The sequence below is a fragment of the Scomber scombrus genome, chromosome 7 (assembly GCF_963691925.1).
Source record: "Scomber scombrus chromosome 7, fScoSco1.1, whole genome shotgun sequence".
Classification (NCBI taxonomy): Eukaryota; Metazoa; Chordata; class Actinopteri; order Scombriformes; family Scombridae; genus Scomber; species Scomber scombrus.
Window position 1 is genome coordinate 13,258,185 of NC_084976.1, and position 26,932 is coordinate 13,285,116.

Consider the following 26,932-nt stretch of genomic DNA (forward strand, 5'->3'; position numbering starts at 1 on the left):
TTTCATTTTTATTTAATTTTTCTCGAGTCTTTTTCTTTTTAAACTGAAAGCACTTAGTGTTTATCATTTGCATCCTTCTTGTATTTAAACATGAATAAAAAAAATCAAATACAAAAATTAGAGGGACAGTAATATGTCAGTAAATATTAACTTCCAAACTCAGCAACTCACCTAGATGTTATCTGGCACTTACCTTCAATGTCAAGCAGGGGAAAAAAACAGACTTATTTACAGTAGCGATAATAGAGTATGTAGCTCACTCTGTCAGTGCCAGCTCGTCAGCTTTTTGGCCTGATCCCTCTTGATTACTCAGAGAACTGAGACATAACTCCAACGCAGTAGACTTCTCTTCTTCACTTTCACCTTTCTGATGGCTCGTCCCCAGCTCCTCCCAGTCTGAGCTGCAAAACTACAAAACAAATTTTTTTTATTCGATCTTGGTGATAAATATAATCATATATGGTATCAGAAACATCAAGTCAATTCAAGACCCAATTAGGCAAACCCATTTACTGCATCATAAAATGAATATGATTACTCTAGGCACACAGATATAAGACATATGTGCCCAGTTCTTTGTAACTTCAATAGTTTATGACAAAACAGTCATAAAGCTTCCAAATGTCTTACCTGCGTCACTCTCTGGGAGGCCTGAACAGCGAAGTACCACCTCTGAACTGATGGGCTTCCACTAAGAGAACAAGCTGGGGAAACATGCATGTTTAAATATAAGGGAAATTGTGGAAAACAACAGTTTATGTGCTGGAAGTCAGACAGAGGGAAAGAACATTGAGGCTCACTCCACCTGGGAATACAGAGATCCGTTTGGCTGATTCCTGAGTTGAGATGTCCACAAGTGTGTCATATATGTGCTGCACTGACTCCAGACCTGTGAACAATGACAGTAGCTGTCAGGCATCACAACCGGACTGCTGGTTTGTATATTAACATTAAACATCAAAATAGAGCATCTTGTGCAGTGATGGAAAATTAAATAAGTACATTTCCTTGACTATTTATGCTACTTTATTCTTCCACTCCACTACATTTCAGAGGGAAATATTGTAGTTTCTACTCCACTACATTTATTTGACAGCTTTAGTTACTTTTCAGAAAAAGATTTGACACAATGGATAATATAACAAGCTTTTAAAATACAACACAACTTTTTGGCATTCTTAAAAAAAAGCAGTGTGTAGTCGGGTTTTATATTCTTTCCTCTTCTATTAACCGTCTCATGACCGCTCAGATTTATCTGGTGACACTTTGGAGGGGCCTGACCCCTAGGTTGAGAACCACTGGACTAAATTAGCTAAATCTATAAAGTAGCTGAAAATGGCTCCACCTCCAACAGCTACAAGAGGAACATGCAGCGTACACACTGATGCTTCAGTGTTAATAATCTAATTATGTCGTATATAATAATATATCAGTCAGAGGGACCAAAACACTACTTTTACTGTTATACTTTAACTACATCAAACTGATAATACTACTTTTACTTAAGTATGCTTTTTCAGGCAAGACTTTTACTTGTAAAGGAGTATTTTTACATTTCTATGTTTGGTACTTTAACTGAAGTAAAGGATCTGAATACTTCTTCCACATTTGATCCTGTGTTAGCACAGGTAGACACCGTAATTTCAGAAACACTGTACGCTGCTAACATCTATCATCCATCCAAATACTATAAAGTAACGAGTTTTAACATGAACTACAAGCAACATTGTTTTTTCCTTCAAGATAAAGACTTGTTGACTGGCTAACTGACAATGTGTAAAAAGCACAGCAGTAAGTTAACTATCTGTCAACAAACCTATCTTAAGAAATGTTAACACTCAACAACTTGACTTAAATTGCCTCTTTATCTATTTATAATCTGTAAAAGTAACTACAGCAGTCTTTATGAACCACTAGCTTCAAACAGCTAACGTTAGCTAGTTAACCTAACTTATTTACGCTTGGTATCATTGATAGCGCAGCAATTATCCTATGTTTCATTTAGGGAATAAAAACTTACATTTGTAATCTTCTGGTCCGTCGTCATCAGTTTGACAAAAAGCTACAACCAACACGTACCTGTCCATGTCGTGTTATCATTGGTTATGTCACTTACTGGCTTTGTCTGTACTACAATATCGGCCCGTCAAATTTCCCACCAGTTCTTCTTCTTCTACTGTATAATTTATTATGGTTGGCAACACGTTACACAGCGCGCTGCCGCCACCTACTGGACGGAGAGTGGATTACAATATGGACCTGTGCACCTGCGTCAGCTGCTACATCACTGCGATTTCTGCTCTCATCCCAATATGATGGAGGCAAATGGAATTTAGACTTACATTAATTAATCAATTTCTCTAAAGATTTATTGTCACAAACACAGTCACTGTTACTCTGGACAATTGGCAGCTCTCAATGTCAGCAGTTCTCATTGTAACTATAGTCTCTATAAAAGCTGTCTGCTGTGTAATAGACAGATTATTCATACTAACTGGAACACAAGTTAAACACTGTGATTTATAGATGTGTTAAACTTGTGATGTCTCATGAAGGCGGGGAACCGGGTGGAAACAGTCAGGAAAAATTTTCAAGGGGCAGGTGGAAACACTCCAAAGGATGACCAGAAGGCTGGACAGTAGGGTGGAAACAGTAGGGAAGACAAACAGGGCAGGCAGGAACAGAGTTGTGAGGACAAGATTCCCACTGATATATCCTGATAAATCAGGGCTGGATGTTAAGGTCAGTCTTCAACTTGTCTACCACTGGCTCGAGTTTTACAAGCTGTGAGGAGAGGCTGGAGACAAACCAGCAGAGACGCAAGTTGGAGGCTAGTCAAGTTGTTTTTAATTGTATAAATCACAAATGTTAGCCATTGTTGTACAGTCTGTACAACATAAGACACTCAATCGTGAGACTCCCAATTTGGCCAAATAACTACTAAGCTGGCCAACTTTCATTTCAAGAGCCTGAGATAGAAAATCAGATGGGTACATATTCTTGTATCTGTTTAACTTGTGATGTTCCAGGAAGATGTGGTGTTGATTCAAAAGCACAAATCAGAAACAGAAATAGGAGGGCAATGTCTGGCCTGCCCTGACCAAACAGAGTTCACAAACAGAAAGCTAATACATAGTCTGGCATAGGTAGGTGTAGGTGAGATTCCTGAGCGCTAAAGGAATAGATAAGGCTTGCTTAAGAGAGCTGCCAGTGAACTGAGGAGATGAGCATAAACTGTTGCGATGACAATGAGAAAGCTTGGTAGGCGACTCTGTAAAAGTAAAGCTACACATGGTTGAGTTTATCATTCTAAATCATAATTGTGCTGTTTTGTGGAATGTGCTGTTTGCTATTGTTAAGAAGTTTATTGCTACTTCCTTACCTTGGTCCATGCCAAGATAACATAGAAGTTCTGAGTTTTGGGATGTGTAGTGTAATGGCCACTGCTTTGTCCTGTAATTGTGTGTGTCTACAGGAATGATCCCATTGACTACATTAAAGGGTCTGGTGGCCACCAGGTTCCTGACTTGTGTCAAGACAAGGTAAAGGCTTGGAGTCTTGGAAAGGGCAGGACGTGGTTAAGTGCTGGTTGATCCTTTATGGCTTAAGGCCCCACTTTCCTGTGTCCTGGAGGTGTGTGACCCTTGTGTAGGTGTTGTGACTTTTGGGTAATAAATATATAACTATGGCCATTGATTGGCCTTAGTCATATAGACTGACATGTTTGACCAACCATACATCATTCCATTGTTTTATTATCATTATCTCACGCACATTAAACATGTGTTATAATCTAAAATCTGTACCAAGCTGTTATTTTTGATAAGAATGTGTTATTTTCATTTTGAGAAACAAAAATGAAGCCGCTCAACTGCATCAACCTCTGCAGGACAGGGATTTTATTTAAATATGCTTTGTAAGTAAAAAAATATGTCACATTATCACAAGTATACCAAGTATTGCACTTATTGTTTTACTAACCAAGTGACTGAAAAATAAATATGATGAAGGGAATTCTTACATTCACTCAATCCTGACTTTATTGCTTATTGGGACATTTTATGTTGCTTTACTCATCTACTGATACTCAGTGATCCACTGATCTTGGATCGACAGTCTTGTGGTGAAATGCTAGTTGATTTCTACTGTATGTTCCTGGACGTAGACAATATAGTGGTGAGTGTTTTCTCCCTGAGTGAGGACTGTCAGGGCCTCCAGGCCGTGTCCCTCCTCCACCACCATCAACTGGTTGCCAGTTAGATCCCCCTCTGCGTTTACCACCATCAGCTGGTTGCTGCAGACTTCTTTCTCCTCAGCCACCTGCAACTTCAGCCACAACTCAATGTCAACATTTTAATATTTTAACCATTCATGATTCCCCAAGAAAGACGTGATGTTGTTGTTTACCTGTTCTACAACGGCAACAGTGCCGGGAGCCATGGCAACCATGGAGGTGACAGCATTGTGAGCCTCTGAACTGAATTCAGTGATCTGCTGGAGGATATTTACTGCCCCTACACACGTGCAAACACACATTTACCAAAATGTATTAAATATTACACATACAAAAGTAACCATGAACAGTATTCCTTCCAATTGTCTATGCAGCTTAAAAATGATGCCTGTTTGGCTGACTAAGGTATCAATCGTATGTTTATCAATGTTGCCGTTACCGTTGTCCTGCAGGGCTGCTACATGTGCTTCTGTCAGCTGCTCTTCATCCTCCACAGGTATGTATTGGGCCTCTACTGCTTCCCCCACCTAGATATTTATGCATATGAAAAACACAGTATTACACTGAAAATACAGGCTGTGATAAATAAAAACAATTGATAATCATACTTTTTGCTAACATGTTCCAGCTAACATGTTTTTCTGTTTGATTCTTATTTGATTGACTACTTGATTTTTTTGGCTGCAGTTTTTACATTTCCAAATCACAAATATTAGTTTTAATGACTTTACCTCCCAGGTGCCTTCCACCAGTTTCAGGCCATGTTTGCTTTTCAGGTGGCGGTTCAGTTCCCAGTTGGTGCCATAAATAAATTCACATTCAGGGCACTTCATTCCACCTAAACACAGGTACACAAAAAAGGTATGTATGGTTGTGCTGGACAGACTTTTTGTTCTGTAAAAACCTAACACATCTCGTTTTGCATCACACAACATGTGATTAATAAGAGCAAGTATATAGATTCCCATTGCTGAGAATCTTTCCCATTATGTCAATTATGTTTTAACAATGCTTTACAGTGTATCACAGTAAAATGAGTGAGATGCAGTGAGAGCAGATATCAGACCTTGCTGTTTCAAAGCATCTAGGTCAGTCATTCCTGGTCCAGCATTCTGATATTGCTGATCCGGATGTTTCCTGTTGTAGTGTCTCTTCAGGGGACCAGCAATATTACAGGAGTAGTGGCAGTGGGCACAACGAAACGGCTACATAGATAGATGCAAACACAATGCAAATGAAGTTTCTGTAAGACATGGCTGAATTTGGAAAAGCAAAGATTTTTGTCAACTGTCAACTGATTATAACCTGTATGTATTGCTTTTTTATTTAGGTCCAAAATGACACAATACAGTATCGAATGGAAATTACTGTTGTCAAAATAAACCTGACTGTGACTCTTCCAAAATATATTCAACACTTGAAAACTTATATATATACACTATAATATATAGTAATATGGTGGTTACAGTGAGGGGCTTTAGGAAAATTATTTTTTTGATATCTTATTATTTCATTGATATTCTTTCACGCAGATGTAGTATGATATAGTGGATATTCTACATACTGAGGCTGAAAAATGTGTGTATTTTGACCTTAAATTCAGCATGCTGCTCCATGTGTCTGAGCAAGGAAGGTTTAGAGACCGAGGTGAAGTCACACTTTGAGCACTGAAACCGCTTCCCTGGACAAAAACAAAATCAGAAACTTTTTTTAATCATCACTTTGAGCTTCCTTAAATATCTGCAAGTCTAGCAGAATAATCAATACAGTCCATAATGAGTGATAACATGAAGAATCAAATATACAAATAAAAAAAATAACTAGGTCAAAATTGACAATAAAAAAGCAGATTGCACATACCTTCACTACTGTGGCTCAGTCTGTGGCTTTTCAATGTGACCTTAGATTTGAACGTTTTACCACACAGATCACAGACGTGACATCTGTCTTTGTTATGTCGGTTCATATGAGTCTTCAGGTTACTCCTACTACGGCCTGCATAGTCACACATGCTGCAGAGGTATGGCTTCAGACCTACAAACACAGATACAATGACCACTTTACCCACAAAACTAGGAAAAAGTCATTTTTATCACAAATTTGTCAACTTATTCAAATAAATTAGTGAGTTGAACATAAACAACTAGAAGGCTTGACAGTAAATAATGCTGAAAAACACAGTGAACATGACACTTTCTTGGTAATTGGCTGAATTCACTAAAAGCGTCATCACAGTAGTTGTGCTGGATTTATGTCTGGCAGCTACCACAGCCTCAGGACAGATGCAACTTCAAGGTAAACAGCTCATCAAGGTAATCAGAGGACTGAGAGGAAGCAGAGTAGGACTAACAATTCACTTCCTCAAGACAAATCATTGTTAATTACAGCTGATGCAGCCATGGTTTATGTATGAAACAATTTCAGCCATGTTGTAGATTTACTAGATTCACAAACATACAGCATAGCAAAAGTTGCATATGTTTTGTATGTTTAATTTTTGTATCCAAAAGATCAATGGGAGAGGAAAACAGTCCTTGAAAATGAATAACAGTATGTCTCATAACTTTTCACGAACGTCTGGCAATCATCATTGCCAGATTTCCTTTTTCATATTTGAGGAAAAATGCCAGCAGTAAACACATTAATGATATTGTTTGTTTATGTTCTCATCATTTTACAAGTCACAGGTCAAATTCCTCCTGCAATGTCTGTAGTGTGTTTTCAGTCTAGTCTGTCCTCCTGGAGTGCAGCCAAGAGGGAGAGACAGATGGGAGCTCAGATCACACAGTAATCAATGTGCACTGATGAGCCGAGATGTGGTGCTCCAGACTCGTGCTGTGTGTGTGTTTGACGTTTGTGTGTGCTTGTTTGTGTTAAAGAAAGATGGGCGTCACACCTTGGTGGGCCCAGATGTGCTGCTGAAAGTCACTGCTGTTCTTTAAGAAGTAAGAGTCACAGTAAGGGCACTTCTCTGCACGTTTGACCATCAGCCCTTTACCCTGCACAGGCACCGTATCTGTTCAACACACAAACACACACACACATACACACACACATACACACACATACACACACACACAATGATATCACATCATCATTAAGAGCAAATTACTGCCAATAGTTGAACTTGGCAAAAAATATGAATTTAAAGTCATCTAATGTAATGTAGTTATAAATAACACATGCTTGGCCAAGTTGTACTAAAAATCAAAGCTGTCTACAGTGTACAGTATCACCATCGCAATGAGTCTCCTAATAATATAAATAGATGATAACATACTGCAAAATTAGCAGTTGCCTGCCCACAACAGAGCTCTGAGTTGAGTTTCTCTCTCAGCAACAGTGAATACTTAAACTCAAACACTGTTTTAAAGGACAGGTCTGAAGTGAACAATCATATTAGTGTGTGTGTGAGTAGGTCTAGATATAGATATACTTGTAGATATATATGTGTCCTGTACCAGGGTGGGATGTTTTAATGTGGTGTTTTAGTCTGTGCTCTGGATAGCTGTGGTGGCAGACAGGACAAGTCATGCTCTTCCCCTGTAAAAAAAAAAAAAGATACATAAAGAGTCAGTTTTCACATCCATCACAGAAATAATGGGAAAAGTAGTAAAATATTTCACTGACGTAGGCTAAAAACATTTATTCCAGGAGAGTGAAAGCTGGTTACCAGTTCCTGATGCGTCCTCTGATGGGCTTGTAGCTTGTATTTGTCAGGTGTGCTGTATTTACATCCGGGATTAGAGCAAGGCAGCAGCAACCCGCTGTGCTTCTGGATCAGATGTCGCTTTAAAGAGCTTTTGGTGATGGAAGAGTAGCTACACTTTGAACAGTAATGCAAGTGCTCCTTGGTGTGTGTACGTACATGGGCATTATAGTGGACTTTGTACCAGAACAGTTTACCTGTCCAACAGAAGAAAAAAATGCAATTTGAACCAGCAGACATTATCTAACACTCACACCAGATAGAGAAAAAGCTCAGTAGTAATAATGAGATGAACTATAAAGTCAAATGGGGGGGGGGGGGGGGGGGGGGAGAGACAAAAAAAACCCAAAAAAAAGCATTATTGAGAGGATTTCATCATCTCACCACAGTATTGACATTCCAGGTCTCCGTAAATTTTCCTGAGCCGTTGGAAAGTCTCCATATCAAGCAGAGTCTTCTGAAGAGACGAAAGCACCTGCTGGAATGCACTCGAATGCAAAACCTCTGACACCTACAGTACCAGCAGAAAGCAAAGAATGAGTCAGACTGCCAGGACCAAAAACCCAACAGGGGGAAGACTACAGGCCTATCTGAAGAAGATTGGATGATGATTAAAAGAAGGATTCTTCTAAAACGAGTTATTTCAGACACATAAATGAATGAATAAGTGAAATGCAGTCTAGTTTAATTTTTTTTTTTTTTTTTTTTTTTATAGCATTCCTAGTACAGTATAATAGGACCAAGAAAGAATGAGTGTGAAGTAGTTAAAGTTAGCAGCCATCCAAAAGAACTTTCAGCAAGCAAAATAATAAAGAACAGATCAAACCCACTTCACCCACTTAAAAAATCTTGAAAATACATATATTAGAGATAATATAAGACTGAACCAGTAGTTTAATCCCAGTTATGTCATCCATTTCTAACAACAATTTAAACCATCAGAAATCTAAGGATCTATGGTGATAATTATTTTGGCTATCACTGGCTTCCACACAATTTAGTGCTGATATTAAAGCTGCATAAACTGATTTCTGATGTTATATTAACCAAAGTATTCCTCTACTAAAATAGAAAATAACTGGCAGATTAATTAATTATGAAATAATTGTTTTTTGCAGCCCTATCTGACATTATTGTCCCCCTCAAAAAGAAATGAACTGCTGGATAGGAAGAAACAGCAGACAATCCCTGTATAATAAATTTACCGTTTCTGATTGTGAACTTTGGTCTTCTTCCCCTGGAGGTGCTGATGATAAAGGTGCTTGTGTGTTTTTGGCTGCACGTGTGTCATCATCAACTGGGTGTGTGTTGTCTGGACTCCTGGGTGTATTTTCTAAAAGAGGGGTGTGAATTTCCTGCGATGGTAAAAAGCTTTTTGTGTTCTCCCCATGTCCTTGTGTATTGCATGTGTCTGCTCTGTTATCCTGTGACTTCTCCGCTGCTGTCACTTCAGACCAATCAGAAGACTTAACGAGCTCTTCTTCCTGTCTGTCAGAGTGTGTTGTGGTTTCTCTGGAAATTGATTGATGCAGCACTTCTTGGGAATTTCCTTCTTCTCCCTTCTGTCCCTCTGTCACCCGTTGTTCCTCTGTGCTTTCTTCCTGAGATTTAGCCTCCTCCCTCTCTTGCTCCCTGTCTTCCCCTCCTGCTCCTTGCAGCTGCTCCCCTTCTCCATCTCTCAACTCCTCCCCTCCTACACCCTTTTTTAACCCTTTATCCCTCCTCTCATTTTCATGCTCAACCCCATCCTTTTCATTTATCGCTCTCTCTGTATTCTCCCTCTCTTCATCTCCCCACATGCTTCCTCCTGGCTGCATCAGATAGAAGCTGCTGTTGATGCACTCGGTAAAAGCCTGCTCTTGGTCCAGGTCAGGGTGAGACTCTTTAAGGTGACTCTTTAGTCTCTGAGAGCTGACAAACTTCCCGTCACACACAGAGCAGACGTATAGGAAGGGGTGTTTTCTGACATGAGCAGTGAGGGCAGCCAGCTTGGTGGCAGCATGGTCACATAGCAAGCAGGCAAAGGGCCGCTGAGGCCCGTGGACCAACAGGTGGCGCTCCCGCTCAAGCTGGTTCTTAAAGCGTCGATTACAGGTGGGACAGTGGTAGAGGAGCTGTCTGAGGCCCTGACGAGTTTTTAGCCTAGACGAGAAAAATAGATTAGAAGCTGCTGGTGGGTTAAATAGATGGATAGGAAGGTAAAATATTTAGATCCTGTGTATTATACCTCAGTTGTTGGTAGCTCTGGGAGACAACAGGGTCTTTCAGGTTATGCCGTTTCTCGATATGTTTCAGCAGGTTCTTCACATCCGAGTACTTTTTTTGGCAAAAGCTGCAGTGCTGCTTCACCTTCAAATGGACTCGCTCTATGTGGACCTGTAGGGGCAGAAATGCAGAATTACAACCAGGAAAACAGTGCAGCTTCACATTCAAAATAAATTCAATTCATTCAGATGTAGAAATCATAAACAACTGAGAAAGATATAAAATCACAACCACAACATGAAGCAACATCACTTGGATTTTCTCAGGGCCACTGTAACAAAAAAAACACCACCAACTAAATTTAAGCTACAGTTTAAAAAATAAAAGTTATAAGACCTTGAGGTGTCCTGGGCTGAGGCAGTTGAAAGGACAGTGCGGACAGCTGAACTTCTCTCCTGTGTGCTTCCTCAGGTGAACATTCAGGTTTGCTTTAAAAGGTAAAACCAAGTAAGTAAACTGACAGTACAGGAATACAAAAAATATCATAAACGCATTTTTAAAAATAATTTTGAAATCTTAATGTTGCAGAAGTTACCAGGCTCTGTTATATGTTTTACAAATAATTTTGCTTGCAGTAATTTGTCTTTGCCTGTTCTCTACAATTAGTATTGTATTCCTCAGGAGGATCACTAGTCTTATCCAAACTTATATACAATGACAATCCTGAGCAGTAACTATGTATGTAATATTCAATGGAACAATAAATATATAGTGAGGTCCCTGAAAAGTTCAATTAGAAACGACTGTAAGTAAGTTGTATTTAGGACGCCCTGTGATCAAGGGTTTAAAGCTGTAATCTTAATCCTCAACGTCACCAATCCCAAATCCAGTCAGGAACTCCTTCCTCCTTAAATTCCTGTCATTTCTTAGCATGACGATAGATGTAATATAGCCATAAAATGCCCCCAAAAATATTTTTTTAAAGTTATACAGTTGGATTAAAACGTGCCAATCATTTTGAAATTGGTGTTGCAGCACTGGTGAGATCACAGTGATAACATGTAATATTTTGTGATAGGTGTTATTCTATTATTATACTAACAAATTGATTATGTGCAACTTCTTAAAACTGAAATCCCAATGTGGACTACAAAACAGTTTCTCCTGTGTACCAGTGAGCCTGGGTTTACCTTTGATGGCTGATGCATAGTCACAGTGTGGACACTGGAATGGTTTCTCCTGGGTGTGTGTCCTAAGGTGGGAGATCAGCGAGTGTCTGAACTTGAAGATCTTATTACAGAACTCACAGGCGAAGATCTTCAACTGGCTCTGAAGTAAACTGGGAGACACAGAGTAACAATATTACATTCACCAGTAATGACCAGTGTCATTATTGCTGCTACTGTGGAAGTGGAGATTGTTTAAAACTGATTAACTTCTTCTGGCTCTAGCCTGCACACATAATGACAATGCAGATGAGCAAAAAAAAAACCTTTTAACAGCTCAAAAAAAGCCAAACATCTCTTTATAGCTCTGATTTATTTACAGTGTTGTGAAGCTTGTAGTCTACACAAAAGTACTGAGCTACACTTAACATCAAAACACAGTGACAAATACTGTAAAATAAAATTGAAACATTTAATGAAATATTCATACAGTACTTGGTAGCATCTTGCTTGATAGAATATTCCTGGAAGCCTCTGCTGGCTGTTGTTGTTGTGGAGGTCGGATTAGAACTGGAGCAGAAAACAAAGGGATCAGACTGCTGACAGCAGATAACAGGGGTAGATCAGACCGCTACACGCAGAAAATCCATAGTTGATATGTCAACTTTCCAGTGTGTTTTAGCGTTTAATTTATTCATACTATGAACTATAAATTATGCATCAATGTCACATTTGCTTTTTTCTATAAAATATATTTTATAGTTCCCATTTTCCGTTATATTACTGTACCTTGGCTCCTGGTCTGTTTCAGGCTTATCCTCACAGGCTGTAGATTCACTTGCAACATCCTGTCGCTGACTCTGGAAGACTGCAGAGTGCTGAAGGCCCCAAAAAATGAATTCATTTACCCAAATAATATTATTAGGATACAGCGATAAATTAAAACCAAATACATATTATGTAATATTAACAGACTATAACAAAACACAGAATCACATTTGTGTTAATGAAGATTTTTCTATATCATTCTTCAGTAGACAGTAGTTTCAATGAAAGAAAGTGCTCTTTGTGAGTTATGTTGTTATTGCTGTTTTTGGAAAGAGATGCTGATGTTAAAAATTTTATATGTAAATTTCTGTAAAACAGAAAATTGCCTTCAGCTTCCACTGTTTTGGGTGGTGGGCCAGAAAGAGTTAAATAATCAAAAACTTGGGAAAAGTACACTAAAGCAATGTTTACAGTAACATACCTCTAGTGGTATGTTACTGTGAAAACAGAATATCTCTTTGTAAGTTGGGTGCACAGACCCTTTAAAGTTCCTGCTTTTTACTGGGCTCACCTGAGGCTCGGCCTGAACGGTTACATACTCTGTTTCTGTTGAAATGTCCTCCACTGGAACCATTTTAAAAACACCTGTTGAATTAAAGTTAACACATATAAAACTTTTGTTAGGCAACATGTAAAGACTAGCTCAAAACAAAGCTATTTCACACTGACCTGGGATTGTTTCATCTTCCTTCAGAACAACACTGATGACAGACTTTTTGTTCCCTGTTGTAAGGCCTCCTTCTTTGGAGATGCGGCTTCGGTCCTCAGAAAGCATCCGACTTCTCTTATTGGTTCTCTGTCCATTGCCCCCACCTACAAGCAGAGAGAGAACAGGAAAGGGTCAGATTGCAAATATAGAACTAAACCTAACCCTACTAAACAAAAACAGGGCTGCAAGTAACACTGAGTATTTATGCAGTTTAAATGCCTGTAGACATCAAACATATGTCCATCACAGTCTTTAACAATTCCTCACAGATCACATGTAGTGTTGATTTTAGAGCAGCCAGTGGGGTCGGTCCCACTTCACTTCACATCAATTTGAAGAAATCATGTCCTGATCTTAAACTAACCTTTTTCTCCTGGTCCTGCTGGGTTTTGCTGCATCTGATTTTGATCAGCTCCCCCAGGGTCCAAATTTTCAGAATCTTCAACCACTGCTCCACCACAGATGCTCCCTGAAAATGATGTCTAATAATCAGAATCATCTGAATTGCCAAGTAAAATATATGGATGTAAGTGACATTCATCTACACTTTTCCCCAACATCTATAGTTAACACAGTAATAAGACAGTGATGAACCTGTAATTATAGTAACATGACCCCTCAGACCAACCCAAATGTGAATGCTTCTCTGAAACAAACTTTTCTATTCTCAGTGCTTATTTTCCATTTCTGTCTTCTCCTTCTCACTCCTTACCATTCTCCTCTTCTTCCTCCTCCTCTTCTTTCAGACAGATGTGTTTGAGAATCTGTCGTCTGTTCCTGAACAAGCGATGACAGTCTCTACATTCCAACCCCGATATTCCATTATCATTTTCACCTAGCAGTGGAAAGGGTCAAAGCATTTGTGTGTCATGTTTTGTGAAATTACAAAAAACATTACAACTTGGCTTGAAAAAAATACAGAGGATGCTTGTCCTGTCTTCTCCATGTAAACATAAGTAGTATGGAAGACAAGAAACACTACCACCCTCCAGTGATTTACCTTGTCGGTCTGCCTCCTCCTTGTTCTTCTCTTCTTCTCTTCGAATTTTATCCTCTGTAGAATGGGTGGAGTCAGCCTTGCCCTCTGTACAATCTGCGCGCTTCTTTGTGGAGCCTTTTGGTCTACCTCGTTTTCGCTTCACTGGGCTCTCTAAAGACCAACAAGACAGCAAAACAGAGAGCTGGATAAAATTGGGTTTGTTTCATCTTTTACCATCATATCCCCTGAACAAGAATTTTCTATGTAGAAAAATTACACTACAGTTAAGTGTAGTCCAATGATCCAGTAAACTTCACTGTCAACCAGAGGCCACATGAACATCTGTTACAATCTTTTTAAGTCTTTATTCAATGTTCACATCTTAGTCTTTGCTCACCATTGGACCTATAATAAAGTACAAGTGCAATGTATCTGCCTTTGTGATTATAGTGATTGTGACTATGGTATAAAATATGTTTTGTTCATGCTCTTTAAGAATCAGTCAAACTTTATTTTTTACCATACAGGTTAGTGCAATCAAATGTAAGTAGACAGTACAATGTGAGGCTGATGCACCCTAGAAATAAAGATATATGAAATTGTTATAGGATAAACATAGATTTATAATAATAATAGAATAGAGTGAAATAAAATTTTAGTTAAAAAAAGTTAAAGAAAACAAATGAATGTGATAACAGGGAAAAACACTATAAATTATAATAAAGTAAAAGATTAAATAACATTTTTCAAAATAAAAAATAAGTGAATAAAATAAAATAAAGAATGCCTATAAATCATCCTTCATCAAAATCCAGGCAAAAGAGGTAGTTTATGTTTTAAACACTAGTAGTCCTGGTAATGACACACTGATCAGACCTGACAGGTTCCCCGCAGGCTCTGCTAAAAGGGGCTGTAGTGCAATGATGATGTCATCAGGAGGCTCCTGTTGTGGGTGCAGTTGTGAGCAATGGGTCAACAGCAGAGCGCGATTGGGAGAGAAGAGGTTGCACAGCCGGCACATAAACACAGAGCCAGCTGGAGAGACCGAGAAAAAAGGTGGCAAGAGAGGGAAACATAAATAGGAATTGTAAGTGAGAGATTAATGTAATTTTCCTGCTTCAAAAACAGTGGAGACAATTGTTATTTGGAGGCATTTCTTCATCCTGATATTCCAGAAACCACTTGTCAACTACCTCCTACATCTCATGGAAACTAATCTTTCTTCAGTATGATAGGATCTGTTTAATCTATGGTACCAAGCAGACAACTGAATAAAAACTGTTTCAATTTGTGTCACAACAGTATAATCTTTACATTTTGAAATTAAAGACATATAAAATGACTCTGCAATGAAATAACTGCCTACTACATATTGTATTATGCTTTTGACATATGCCTTAAGTTTTTGCCTTGTTTTCGAGTCTGTGGATGTCAGGATGACATTTTTACTTTTCTTTCTGTTTTGTTTTTATTTTATATATGAAACAGGAATTGAAGGTACGGACAAAAATAAGAAAATGGAATGTCCTGCCACATTTTTGCTGCTTACATGCTGCTCGCAGATAGCTGATGGAGGATGGCATATTAAAACAAGATTCTTTAAACTGTTCAGTTTAACTTTGTGATTTGGCCTCCATGGTTTCACAGTGCACCTCTTATGAATCAGGATGTTTTAAATAAAAATTAAATGTTTGAATTAAAATAACACTATTATTTAACAGTCTTTTCGCACTTATGCCCTTGATGGATGACATCTCTTTTTTTTTTTACAGGAGGATGTAAACAGGTTGTTTGAATTATGCTAATTTATAACATCAGGCAGCTCCTCAAACAGTGACAGAAACCACACAACAACATTTCGCAGCTAATACTAAAATCAGACTAATGTGAAAAGATGAGTTAGCAGCACATCTTCTGAGTACTAATTGGTGTAATATTTACTTCTTTAAATGAGGTCCTTATTTTACCACACAACGTTATGCTGTCTCAAAGCTTTTAAACTCTGTCACGTTAAGCTGTGTAGACATTTACTGCATGTGAAAAGTCTTCAAATAAGCGTGAACACCAATTAAAAGACTGGAAATCCCATCAGTAACACATTTAGAAAGAAGTTTTAAACTAAACGCGTTTGTTTATTTTGATTTGGCCCAAGCTAACGTGAAGACCCGAGAAACATATTCGAGTTGAAGCTAGCTCAAATTCTTACCTCCTTTCTGTCCGTCCATTTTCTCCAGCGTCTGAACAGCAACATATACTCATTTATCGATAGACTTGAGGCATCACACAACTGAATATAATGACTGAAATAAGATTTTGAGCCTAATTTTTACTTTACGTACATATAATTTTCTGACGAATCTGCGACACAAGTCCTCCCGAGTAGCGGAAGTGGACAGGACGTGGCGGTGCTGCAGCAGACAGCGCCCCATGTGGCAGGAGTATGGCACTGCGGCTGAACAGTGAACTACAGCGTGCCCAGTAGTTTTGCTCACAGAAACACATTTTGGCCAGCATTTCTTCCACTAACGTTTTATTTATTTATTTATTTAGTCATCCATTCATCCATTCATCCATTCATCCATTCATCCATTCATCCATTCATCCATTCATGTTTAACTTCTTAGGACAACACACTGTCTCATAGAATGAAACAAGTACTGTCAAACATTTTAAAGTCTGTGATGAAAAAAACACAGGTCATATACAAAATGCACCACATACTATATGATCGTACATAACTAAAACATTAAACAGTGCCTTAAGCTTTCTCAAGCATTCTAAACCAAACATTTTTTCTGTGCCTGTGAGTTTTTGTTACTAAATTTACATGTGTGTGGTGGGAAAATAATTTCATCAATAGGAAAGAGTTGCATCTCCATATTAAATCATTGATAATCATAGCATCGTAACAATACATTATGATGACCAAAACAAAATGGTTGATGGCAGATTTGGAAAAGCCCAGGCAAAGCATTTTAATAAAAATAGGACACTGTTTCATGTCTCAGATTACGGATTCAGTAAATTAAAACTAGACTCCAGTGTCATTAAAAAGGTTTTGGAACAAAAAGTGAGAGAAATGTTTATGAGCAATACAAATTCTGGCAACCCAAATGTTTTACAAGTCGGTTTTACAGGTAAACTGAGTGTATAACTCTACGCTAAGAGCGAAACTACACAAAAGCCTGTGTGTGGCGACCTTAGGCTGAATTATCCCAGTCTTCCTACTTAAGAGCAGTGCAAGGAGATTAGTATTAAAAGTATTGCAAACTGCAAGATGATTAGCTTGATTTGATACAAGCTAATTGATTTCTTGATTTGAAGAAATAACCAGATAAGTACAAATTACATACAATTAATTTGTTTTACAATCAATTCAGCAAAACACAGGTCAATGTGTGAACTTTTACCTTAGATCATAGGTCAATAAACAAACGCTGAGGCCCATTGATGCTCTCTGTTTGAAAGTTTCGAAGTTAATAAAATGCAACGGTATTTTTCCTGATCACACTCAGAAGCTGAAAATACTAAAACTAAACTCCAGTTCTTTTGACAGCAGTACTTTTCAGCATGGAGCTACAGTAATGAAGAAAGAAAAAACATTTAATTTGTTTCCAAATTAATTTTATTGGGTATTCATTCTCAGTTAATGGTTTTAACCAATTCTGTGGTTTTGGCTGTTGTATTTGTTTGTGATTTTGTCTAACATTGTATGTTTTATCACTTTCAATTTAACTTTATCAAGCGGCTACATAAAGATCCACATTGTAATTGTAAAACTGACAGATGAACAATATTAAAATATAGGAACAATGACAAAATCTTTATTAAACAATGCAAGAAATTTACAGACATAGACATTTACAGGATTTTTTCATTAGAAAAGTGTCAGCCAGTCCCAGTGATCAACAACAGTTTAGGCTACCAAACACACACACACACACACACACACACACACACACACACACACACACACACACACACGCAACCTATGATACATAAAAAGTGCATGCTCTATCATCAGCTGAAACAGTTTGAAGGGTAATGCAGTTGTATACATGCATTATATAGTAAGTAAACTCAGCTGCAAAAGAATATATATAAGAGATTGTAACCAAGTCTAAAAGTTGTGGTCTACAGCAATAGTAATTCAATCTCATATTTATACTAAGAATAATATCTCAGTTTATCCATATATCAGGTCAATAAAGGATTAACTGTCCTTTACTGATAAACTGTCAATTTCAGTGCTAGTGGGTGTCTTCTGCTGATATAATGGAAAATTATTAATTTAAAGACAATTGTAATCCCTGAAATCATAAAAAAAAAAGAATCTTTGCACATTTTTGTAACTCATGAACTGTAGGAGTGGTTTACCCTGCCAACCTTACAAGGGTGAATAGCCAATTCACATTCCCCATTTAATATTATTTACATGTAGTTTACACCTCTGTCAATTTTTAATGTATGTAATATATGATTACTCTCAAATTATCATTTATTCCTATTATATCCTATAATACATTTACTTAATCCTGGTTTGAATCAGCTGCTGCTAACGAAGACATTTCTTTCAGTGGATGTCAGTAAACAGAGCATAATCAATTGCACACACTGATATGTAAACAAATAAAATAGTAGCTGTGAAAACCAAAGAGAAGGCTTCTTAAATTGTGAGAGTTGACGTTCATACAGAACAAAGATGAGTAGCAGAAAAGAGGAAAATGAGCCCTGATATGAGTCTAAATTATGCTTTTGTGCCAAAAACAACCCCAAAGAAACCGTTAATACTGCATGTAATTTTTACTGAATATGTGCACAATATCTGTACTAACACAATAAAAAAAATAAATATGTCATTTTCTCAAAATATCAGATATGATCTGAAATTTAAAGAAGACCAATACATCAGTATTGGCCTTTTTTAAAAAACATTCAACACCAAATCTGTTCAGACGCCCTGGTAATTCTGTGGGTACATAGTGCACCATTATTGAATTGTGTTGACGAATACCTTGTCTTCCCTTACCTGACTTCCTGTCTCTTATTAAACTATCTAATAAAGCTTGAACATTCAGATTGAAAATGTATTTTTTCATGATTTCTCTTTTCTACCTCTCTCCTTAGTAAACTACCTACTGAAGTAAACATGCTGCTATAATGCTCTTTAAAAGACAAGAAATTATTACAAACCAGGGAACAGAGGTGGCTTCTAATGAAACGGCTTAAAAGCATTCAAAAATGTCCAGGCTGTTGAAGCCTGTATATGTTATAGTGTGTGTGTGTGTGTGTGTGTGTGTGTGTGTGTGTGTGTGTGTGTGTGTGTGTGTGTGTGTGTGTGTGTTTATGTATCTGACAGTGACACAAGGCTTGTATGGTTGAATTCCTGAGAGCTTTTTGTCAAGGTGTACGAAATGTCTGAGTGTGTGGAAATGTGTGCATGTGTGTGTGTGTGTGTGTGTGTGTGTGTGATTGTGATTGTGCGTGTGTGTGTGTTCACATGGTGCAACACTTGTTTTTGTGTGTGTGAGAGTCTTTAAATCGGAGTCTCTGCTTGGATCGATATTTCTCCAGGTAGGTTAGCTGTTTACTGTTGATAGCTCCACGGCGCTTCCTGAAAAACACATACAGATATTGTATAGTGGAAGATAGTGGTGTTACACTTTAAAATGCTGCTCTCAGTGCCCCTATGTGCACTGACATATTCTGTATATCCCATCACTTACTGTATAATCCATTTAAAATTTTAAATAAATCCCTTTCCATTTCATCTCTTTGTGTAGATATCTCTTTGTTTAAATGGTATAGGAAAATGGGAAATCAATAAGGCATGTTTATTAATGACATTTTGTATATTTACAGTTGTGAAGGAATACAGAACCAAAAGGCAAAGGATGAGAGGCTGAAAATGAAATGAATAATTCTACATTCTCACCATAGTAACACACAAGTATAAGTTATGTTTTTGGTGTAAAATTATATATTCTTAAACCATGTTATGTAGTATGAACATACTACTACATAAGGGTTTCTTTGTATACAGTATAAGGTAACAAAGACATGAATGTGCTTTTTCAGTTGTCCTAGCTGTGAATAATGGTCATTTTTAGTGCATTAAAAAAATGTTTCATTCTTATGTGCTTTATTATGCGTATTCATAAAGAAGAAATGGTCCATGATATTGAGTTATCTCTGCAAGAGAATTCATATACAGGATGTAAATGTACATACTGTCTGATGAGTTGAATAGCGTCCTCATACTTCATCCCGCTCTCTATCAGAGCCAGAGCAACCAGCACAGGAGCCCTGTATGCACACACAAACACACAACTCAGCTATTTTTGCATGTGTGTACACAACAGTGTAATCTGCATATATTTGCAGTTCTACATCATGACACAATTAAGGGAGATAATTAATATATAGGCTTAATAAAAAGGGGACCCAACACTGACCCTTGTGGAACATTTATTGCACACTTCATGTTCCTGGACAGTACATCAAACTTTATCACACTGTATCCTACTAGATAAACATGAAGACATTCATGCCAGTGCTCTGGATAAGAAATTAAGTTTAGATAGTTTTGATAAAACATCACAAGTGACTTTGTCAAATGCTTTATGCAGACCTAAAAATACAACACCAAGTACTTCTCGTTTATCAAGCCTGTATTTAATGTGCTCTATTAAGTGCAAGGCAGCAGTTTCAGTGGAATGAATTGCTCGAAAGTCAAATTGCATACAATGTAGACCAAAATTGCTTGTATTAAGAAAAGTTTGCCAGTTCTTCAATGACAACTTTCTCAGGAGCACTTGAGTACTGCCAGTATACTTATTGGTCTGTAGTTATTGGCTTCAGGGCGATCTCCAGATTTAAAAATATGTGTGAGAATGGCACATTTCAAGTCCTTAGGAAAGTAGCTGTGTTTAAAATATAAGTTAATTAAATAAGGGCAAGGGGGGTAAAATATCTGTGATCTCTAACCTTCCCAGTCCAGCTACACAGTGAACAGCCACGCAGGATCCTGGATCCTCCTGAAACTTCTTCTTTAGCAGACTCAACCAATCATCAACCAGTTTACTGGGGGGTGGGGCTCCATCATCAAATGGCCAATCCTGAGAGAGAAGCAGGACAGTGACTACTTCTGGCACTTTGTCACAGGAAGTTGAAGTGTGTGTGTGTGTGTGTGTGTGTGTGTGTGTGTGTGTGTGTGTGTGTGTGTGTGTGTGTGTGTGTGTGTGTGTGTGTGTGTGTGTGTGTGTGTGTGTGTGTGTGTGTGTGTGTGTGTGTGTGTGTGGTCTCCTCACCACCACAGTAATGCCATCTTTTTCCAATGGTGTTTTGTCATAGGTGATGTCACAGACTCGAACCACTATGGTGGCACCAAATCGCTTCAGGTCCTGGAAGGGACCAGAGTGGCAGATTACAACAAAGCCAAGACATTATTTAATTAGTAAAAGTTGTTTGATTTTTTGATTTGATTTTAGTTTAATGTCATTAATAAGGAGAAACAATACATACAGTATATACATGAAGTATGTGTTTATGTACATTCACATCTTTTCTCTTCAGTGTAATGAAGCATTTCTTACCTCTATGAAGGAGTCGAGTGTGCTATCTGTTGGGTTGTGTGTGATGAGGAATCTCATGTTTTTGTGGCACAGTTCCACTGGAGCTGGACGGTTCATGGCGGCCAGTGTAACCTTTGAAATCCAAGGGTGTCCTCTGACCTATGAGTGTTAGCAGTTACTTGTTAGTCATAAGCTGTCCATGAGAAATATACTATATATATATATATATATATCTCTAATATTTGAACATGATTTCAAATATTTGAGCTATATTTACTGAACCTTTTTAAAGGGGTCCTGAGACATATGTTTATACAATATGAAATAAGAAGTTAAAGATAATCAGGAGCTTAAACTACATGGAAAAAACTATTCCAACTTAAATCATCTTAAAAGGTGAAATATGTTTTAAGTCAGAGTATTCTGGCATCAGACTTCAATACATGCAATCATCCAGATTTGCCCACCAATATTCACCATCATCTCCTGGATCTTTGGTGCCCTTTCTGCACAACCTGCACAAACATAACAAGCCTAACTCTTCTAGGGTGCATTACTGCAACTTTCTAATCTGTTTTCAGATGTGACAACAAAACCCTTTACAGTCTTAAAAGATCAATAGACAAATTGTGACAAGTTCACATGTCATTGTCCTTGCATGTGAGTCTCACATAATACAGAGAAAAGGTTAGTACAGGGACAGCAGTGCTGAAAAACAATGCCATACAGCAGTTAAAGGCCTCACACTCCCATAGTATGCCCACACAGGTGTTTTCACTCATTTGCTTGCTTGATTAGACTTTGTTTAGCTGTGTGGGCGGGTACAGACTACACTTGATTGACATCTCACTTCTTTATCATTCTTATTGGTGCATGGACCTCATGTGATTTGCAGTACAGCTCCATCCAACACCAACCTGGTCTAATCAACCAAAGTGAAAACATCTGTGTGCATGGCCTTCAAGAGATATTAATTCAGCTTAAAAAACAATTCAGGTGTTATTTCATGCAGTGTTAGTATGTAGAAAACTGGATATAAAACAAAAACAAACATGATAAAGTGAGTAGCCAGTTTACTGTCAGCGGAGCAGTGTCTCTTTTTGTCTGGCATTGCTCTTGCTCACATTTAAAGATAACAGGGATGTGATTGTATTTAAGGATGGAATTTTAATTTCAGTAATCTTAAATCAAGGACTCACATACCCCGAGGTGCATACAGCCACTATTTTAGTAAAAGTACTGATAGTGCTATTTGGGCGATATCACATGCAAGTAAACAAATGAGGAATGCAATTAAATGTGAATGAACTGAGCCAGTAAAGACATTGGGCATAAAGGGGCTTGCCATAGCTAATACAGCTGATTCATATCACAGTAAAGTGTGTAGTACATTGGAGAAAATGCAGATGCTTTAATACAGGAGACAAAGGGTCTCTGGATGCTTTGATGAGTATGAGCATAATGTAGATCATACGATAGGCTGTTTGTAGACTGATGGAAGACTTTGGACCAATGTGTTAGACAGAGCTCTCTACCACCACCCAAGAGTTCACACAATCTATGTCAAGGAGAACTGAAGCTATTCTGGAGGCTCATTGAGGCACAACACCTTACTACTAAACTTTGTTGGTTTTTCTTTAGTCATTTATATTTCTCCACAAGTTTGGGACAGTAGAAAGCTGTCCTTAGTAGGCAAAGCGGAAGGTTTATTTCTGCCAACACTGACTTAAGGATTAAAATGACTTATAGGCTATCGCAGAAAACCTATGTTTTCACCATGTCATATGTTGAATGAGAGAACATGTCAGTAAAGTGCAGGAGTTATAACCTTTGGTGCATCCCTTTATTTAATCAAGATCTGGCGACCCACTCACCTTAAGCTTCAGCTGAAGCAGTTATCTGCTGTTTCTTCTATCAGGTGTCCAGGTGATTCTCGACTTCCTGTTTGTTGTGTAACTTCCTGTTGCGAGACTGTCTATAGCAGTTCAAAATATTTTCTGAGCTCCTGTTGTCTCGAATACTCTTTTATCCCATCAGTTGACTGTATCGTATAGTCCAGGAAGCAACAGTGTTCCAGCTCTCTGTATCAGTGTCTTTGTTTTTTATCTCTGATTGTCACTTCTTCAGTCCTCCTCTGTTTTTTTGAGTAGCTCTCTCTTTACTTCTCTCTCCAGTTTAGCTTCCAGTGTCGAAGCTCCACTTGTTACCCCATTAGCTGGATGGTTCAGAGGGTGAGAGGGAATGATCATTCAGGGTTTAGGGTCCCAAGACTGCATGGTGCAGCTTCATCCCAGATAGGGTCTAAATGTGTTGGGCGTGGCAGTAGTCACCACTCCGCCGCACAAACTCCATCAACCAGCGATTCTACAATAAAGAAGAACACAAAAAATTAACTCATTAAATAATACACTTTAAGATAAGCAGAAATGAATAAGTAACAAATATGATTTCTCACTAATCCAGCAGTTTGTACAGGTAGCCCAAACAGTCAAATATACTAATGATGACTATAATGAGGTGTGAAAAGACAACCTAAAGGCCAGCCAAATGGCTCATTCACAGAGATAAATGCATAAAAATGCACACAAATACATTTCAAATGCTTTTATTGAAGCCCTATAAATATATTTATAGTATCTACAGAAATTTTCTAAGGAAATTGTTAAGCACAAATGAGCAAACCTTCCAGATCTTGACACATCTTGTCTTGTGATCAGATTACACACTAATTAAATATATGCAATTTTCTGTGTGAACTATTCTCCCCGTGTTTTTTCCCCTTAATGTTGATGTTTTATTTCATAAAATTATATTGTTATGATGTTAGCAGAGGTGATTATTACTTTTGGCCCTCAAGAATACCCTACAAGAAATCACGCAGCATAAGGTCAAAATAATACCTAAAGTCTACAAGCATTTTTGGATAGTACAAAACTGCAGTCCTAGCCAGTTAACGAACCAGGACTTTTTGAGGTTATTTGACCCCTGTAATAATTTAAACGTTTAAACAACCACATTGTACAAATTTGTATTAAAAGTGATTTTCTACTTGCAGGGAGTGGACAACAAAGCTGGACTACAGATGACAGATGCAGCATGAGATGGTAAATCTAATACATGATGTGGCTCACAAAATGTGGAAGACTGTATTAGATTAGCCTGCACAATGTCAACAAAATTCAATTTGGTCTGAAGAAAAAAAGAGACAAAATCTGAAAAGTACTGCCTCTGTTTGATGTAGGCTCAGAGGATTTGTGTCTATAGTATGTGACATAAACATTTAGGTTTGGCCTGTCTGAGTGTTTTATAGCTTATTTGCCTTTTGCTGTGAAAGTAAATTAAGATCAGCTACATGCGCTATTGGTCCAATATATCTGTGAAAAAATCACATCTGCTACGTTCAGTCCAGGTAAGTATGAAGTAGTTTAAGGATGAGGGATGAGGGCACTGCTGAAAAATTATAACATAGTTTCCTCAAAAGTTAATAAGTAATGTAATCCAGGTCTGTGATATTGTCTTAGAAGTCAAAACAAAGCAACTTTACTCATGAACCTAATAAAATACAATATTTGCAAATGCAGATTGTCTTTGGCTGTAAATTCAGTAACAACAAGTGTTGTTATGATGGAATTTAATCAACATGATGGGTGTTTAAAATGTCCCCTTCCAACTTGGGTGTGTACAATGTAGCAAGTGGAAGAAGTTCAACTTCAAAAGAAGGTCAAATTACATGATTCCCTTACTATTGAGTGTTGAGGTGGTGATGTAAACATGAAGGAAGGTAGTCAAAGACGTAACCCTTCTGTTATTCACATGCCCAAACACTCAGACAAACAAGCAGGGAAAGCCCAGAGGTAATCTGTGTAATCTACGGTCACCTCTTCACCTCAGCAGCACACACACACACACACGCACACACAAACACACACTCTCTCTCTCTCTCTCTCTCTCTCTCTCTCTCTCTCTCTCTCTCTCTCTCTCTCTCTCTCTCTCTCTCTCTCTCTCTTTCTATCTCTCTGTCTTCATAATCACATGCCGACTTACTAGCTCAATGTTCCAGAAGAGCGCAGTCTATTCCAGGTTGTTGACTATCTATAATTAGGAAATTATCCTGTGTTACCACTAATCAGGATAGAGGTCAATCATTTTCCATTTAGTCAACATTTTACAATGCAAATGATTTATAGAAATGTCATCCCTATTTTTAAAGCCTCACATAACACAAGCACAACAAAATAGTAAATTAAACCTCCAATAAGACACATGGGCTAAAAAGTGACTATGTATCACAGAGCAACAGGACAGTAGGGACTGTCACACATGAGAAAAAGCAGTCAATACAGTGAAAGTTCTTAAAGCTTCTAAACATTAAAAAGAACTCTTTATAAGTACAACTGCATTCAGTTTAGACATTTAGCTAACATATTGCAGAGTGACTTCATTCGAAGCACATCAAGGAAATGACAGCAGCAGAAACTCTAATTAAAACTGTAAAGCCGATCTTCCCTGTTACCTTAGAGCGTAATTTGGTTTGTAAAAACAGGTGCATCCACTGTTGGTCGTCACAGGCTGGGCAAGGACCTAAAGAGGTTAAAATGGATCTCAATATTACTTTAGAGGCATGTTGGGCTGTCAAACTTGTCTACAAGTGCCTGCAGTGTAAGGCTGAATGAAACATTAAGCTAGTAGGTTAATAGTAAAGACAGCAATAAGGCAGGTTAGTAGTAGCTTCAAATAGGAATAATTCTGTTTAAGTGCACGCATCACCACTGACTTCCAGTTAACACCTACTGTACAGAAGAGGGTTTCTGTAGCAGCGTAGATCACAAGTCACTCTGAAAAAGGATATGTGCTAAATGCTTAAACTTGAGTTAATTCTGTAAGCCTACACAGCATTCCTGCTTACCTCAGTGGACAGCTTGGCTGCTGAACAGGGAGATCCACAAACCACACTGACTGGCAGTTACACCAAAGTCCTGCTACAGCAGCAGCAGCAGCAGCAGCAGCAGGAGCAGCAGCAGCAGCAGCTCCTACAATATTTTGAGTGCTGACACACAACCAGCTGACTGCCTGTTATAGTAAACCCCTGTAGGCACTGAATACCTGCAGCTGTATTTATAGCTGTATCTGTTCTAGCGACTGATTCTATGACACATCAATTTTTTGTGGAAACCACAGTCTCCAATGCTAGTGCACCTCTGTTGTTTCATTCCCAGCTTGTCCCAGTGAAGTTCACTGATTTGTTTTATCTCTAATAACACTACAGTGGGGAAAAATATATATTTTCAGTTGTATTTATATCCATTATCTGCCACATCAAGACAATCTTCTCGAAAGTTACAAAACCTGTTGGACACCACCGTCCTGCCCCACTGCTGGCCAATCAGAAATACTATTTAATTATATGAAATCTTTCAGGAACAAACAGCAACATACAGGAACATGTATCCTTACCTCTCAGCTCTTGAATGTCATCTCCTAACAATGATTAAACATCAGTTCTTCTGTCTTGTTGCTACAGTAAAGTC

At 38.0% G+C, this 26,932-nt stretch overlaps 3 protein-coding genes across 4 annotated transcripts in view; all 3 read right to left on the reverse strand.

Moving 5' to 3' along the window:
- Positions 1–2,156, reverse strand: part of mtbp (MDM2 binding protein) — a 28,431-nt gene extending 26,275 nt beyond the window's left edge. Inside the window, exons 1-4 of the mRNA XM_062422348.1 lie at positions 2,021–2,156; positions 806–889; positions 631–704; positions 261–409 (exon numbers count right to left, since the gene is read on the reverse strand). Coding sequence (XP_062278332.1) covers positions 261–409; positions 631–704; positions 806–889; positions 2,021–2,087 — 374 coding nt within the window. The 5' untranslated portion in view covers positions 2,088–2,156. The remainder of the gene's footprint in view (positions 1–260; positions 410–630; positions 705–805; positions 890–2,020) is intronic.
- Positions 2,157–3,872: 1,716 nt separating this feature from the next.
- LOC133983203 (zinc finger protein ZFAT-like) lies at positions 3,873–16,179 on the reverse strand. Its single transcript, XM_062422196.1, has 24 exons — positions 16,037–16,179; positions 14,707–14,865; positions 13,852–14,001; positions 13,564–13,686; positions 13,216–13,320; positions 12,812–12,955; positions 12,654–12,727; positions 12,104–12,192; positions 11,810–11,884; positions 11,339–11,487; positions 10,545–10,636; positions 10,171–10,319; positions 9,149–10,085; positions 8,328–8,454; positions 7,908–8,140; positions 7,696–7,777; positions 7,131–7,250; positions 6,095–6,268; positions 5,827–5,915; positions 5,301–5,439; positions 4,966–5,072; positions 4,674–4,761; positions 4,408–4,514; positions 3,873–4,326 (listed from the first exon to the last, which is right to left on the reverse strand). The coding sequence occupies exons 1-24, from the start codon at positions 16,053–16,055 to the stop codon at positions 4,132–4,134; spliced, it is 3,726 nt and encodes a 1,241-aa protein (XP_062278180.1). The 5' UTR covers positions 16,056–16,179; the 3' UTR covers positions 3,873–4,131.
- Positions 16,180–17,626: 1,447 nt separating this feature from the next.
- Positions 17,627–26,932, reverse strand: part of LOC133983702 (protein tyrosine phosphatase type IVA 3) — a 28,107-nt gene continuing 18,801 nt past the window's right edge. Inside the window, exons 1-7 of one of the 2 annotated variants that reach the window (XM_062422872.1) lie at positions 26,311–26,325; positions 23,279–23,768; positions 21,426–21,563; positions 21,141–21,233; positions 20,818–20,948; positions 20,062–20,136; positions 17,627–19,444 (exon numbers count right to left, since the gene is read on the reverse strand). In XM_062422872.1, the coding sequence (XP_062278856.1) occupies positions 19,327–19,444; positions 20,062–20,136; positions 20,818–20,948; positions 21,141–21,233; positions 21,426–21,521 (513 nt within the window). In that variant the 5' untranslated portion in view covers positions 21,522–21,563; positions 23,279–23,768; positions 26,311–26,325 and the 3' untranslated portion in view covers positions 17,627–19,326. Of the gene's footprint in view, positions 19,445–20,061; positions 20,137–20,817; positions 20,949–21,140; positions 21,234–21,425; positions 21,564–23,278; positions 23,769–26,310; positions 26,326–26,932 lie in introns of those variants that run through there. The other variant, XM_062422871.1, reaches the window with a different exon arrangement.